Source organism: Pediculus humanus, genomic scaffold (genome assembly GCF_000006295.1).
Source record: "Pediculus humanus corporis 1103172108288 genomic scaffold, whole genome shotgun sequence".
NCBI classification, from domain to species: Eukaryota; Metazoa; Arthropoda; class Insecta; order Psocodea; family Pediculidae; genus Pediculus; species Pediculus humanus.
In genome coordinates, this window is record NW_002987857.1 from 378,565 (window position 1) to 380,609 (window position 2,045).

Below are 2,045 nucleotides of genomic sequence, written 5' to 3' on the forward strand. Positions count from 1 at the left end.
CCCCTCCCTACCCCCGCTCCCTTTTTAAAATAAAAAGAAAAATTTTTTTTTTTTTTCTTCCAAGGGAGAGGATTTTTGTGTATTTTACCTGTAAAATCCCGGATTTTCTCTCTTATCCTCCCTCCCTCGTTTCCGTTAAATTTTTTTATTCCTTTTCTTTCCCCCCCTCTCCTCTCTCTCCTCCTCCCATTTAATTTCCTTCTTTTATTATTATTATTATCACACGTCAAATATTAATTATGTTTTTGATGTTATAATAAATGACGAAATATACAAATATATAAGAAAAAAAAAAAAAGCATAAATTCATTTCAACCCCACGCACTACGTCACAATACTATCATTATTATCATCATCGAATGAAAAAAAGGGGGAGGGAAGGGGAGGAAAGGGGGAGGAAATAAATATATTTTGAACTTGTAAATTATTTTATTATTCATTTGAATTTTTTTTTTTTTTTTTGTTTTTTTCCCGACGCACAAAACGTGAGCTTACTTTTAATATATATATAAAGAGGACCTTACCCAAAACAATATTTGCTTTTTATATAAAATTTTCACTTTACTTTAAAGTAATTTTCTATTTTTTTTTTTTCAATGTATTTTACCTCAGGGAAAAAACTACCCTTGAGTCCGATCAATGAAAGAAAAAAAGAGAAAGGAAAAAAATTTTTTTATACAGAAAAAAAAAAAAAAAAGAAAGAGGGAAGAAGGTAAGAAAAAGGAGAGGAAACGGGAATAAAAACAATATTTTTTTTTTTAAGGCAGACATTTTTTTTTTTTTTTTTTTTTTTGCGATGAAAAAAAAAAAATGTTGGATTTGTAAGGTAATTTAATTTCCCCCCCTTTTTCCCTCTCCCCTCCCCTTCCCCTACCTACCCTGTGTTTTGTTTTATTATTATTATTATTATTATTATTTTTGTTTAAATGTTAAAAAAAAATTAACGGTTAAGATGAAAGGAAAAAAAAATTTTTTTTTTTTAATAAGTTTTTATTTAAATTTATTACAAATTAAAAAAAAAGAAATGCGGTGTGGGGTGGGGTGGTAAAGGGGGTAAAGGTAAAACTTTAAAGAAAATTTTAATTATTATTATTATTATTTAAATATTTATTATAAAAACAAACGGAAAACTAATAAAATAAACATAAATTTATTTATTTAAAAACGATTTCGATTAAATTGAAAAAAAAAAAGGAAAAATAAATAAATATCGTTTAATTTTTTTTTTTTTTTCTTTTTTTTGTTTCAGAGAAATGAATTCAAAAACAAATGGAATTGTTAATGGCGGAACAACAGATATTATCGAACAACCGGATCCCGATTATATAAAAATGTTTGTCGGACAAATACCCAGATCAATGGATGAAGAACAATTAAGGGTTATGTTCGAAGAATATGGAAGGGTGCATCAAATAAATGTTCTTAGAGATAAAGTTACTGGACAGAGTAAAGGTAATAAATATAATAATAATAATAATAATAACGATTGGGGCGTTAACAAACAAACAAACGAAAAAGAAAAGTATAAAAACCGTTATCATATCGATTAGTGTGTGATAAAAAAAAAACGACGACTTAAAATTTTTCCTTTTTTGTTTTTTGTTTTTTGAATGATTGAAAGTTTTTTTTTTTTTTTTTAATAATATGACACGAAAGAAAAATAAAAATGAGAGAAAGAGAAAGAGAGAGAAAGAGAGATAGAGAGAGAGAAATGAAAATGAATGAACCGTATCAAACGCTATAAGTTTTTTTTTTTTTTGTATTTGAGTTTCTCATAAATTAAATTTATTTGTAAACTGTCAAAAGTTTATAAAAACTTTTTTTTTTTTTTTTACCAGAGATAATAATTTTTAGGCATAAAATAATGTTTTTAAAATTATAATATTAACTATTTAAATCAAATTCTATTTTATTACGTGTAATAATAAAATAATAATTATTATTATTACCTAATAGTAATAAATTGAAAAAAGAAAAAAAAGGGGGAGGTAATTTTTTCATCTTTTTTTTTATTATTATCATCGTCTGTATAAGAGAAATACATT

At 24.7% G+C, this 2,045-nt stretch overlaps 1 protein-coding gene across 1 annotated transcript; it reads left to right on the forward strand.

Moving 5' to 3' along the window:
* Positions 1–1,253: 1,253 nt before the first annotated feature.
* On the forward strand, positions 1,254–1,579 carry Phum_PHUM533590 (uncharacterized protein; the record flags this gene model as incomplete). Its single annotated transcript, XM_002431468.1, has 2 exons — positions 1,254–1,446; positions 1,551–1,579. The coding sequence occupies 2 exons, from the start codon at positions 1,254–1,256 to the stop codon at positions 1,577–1,579; spliced, it is 222 nt and encodes a 73-aa protein (XP_002431513.1).
* Positions 1,580–2,045: the final 466 nt, after the last annotated feature.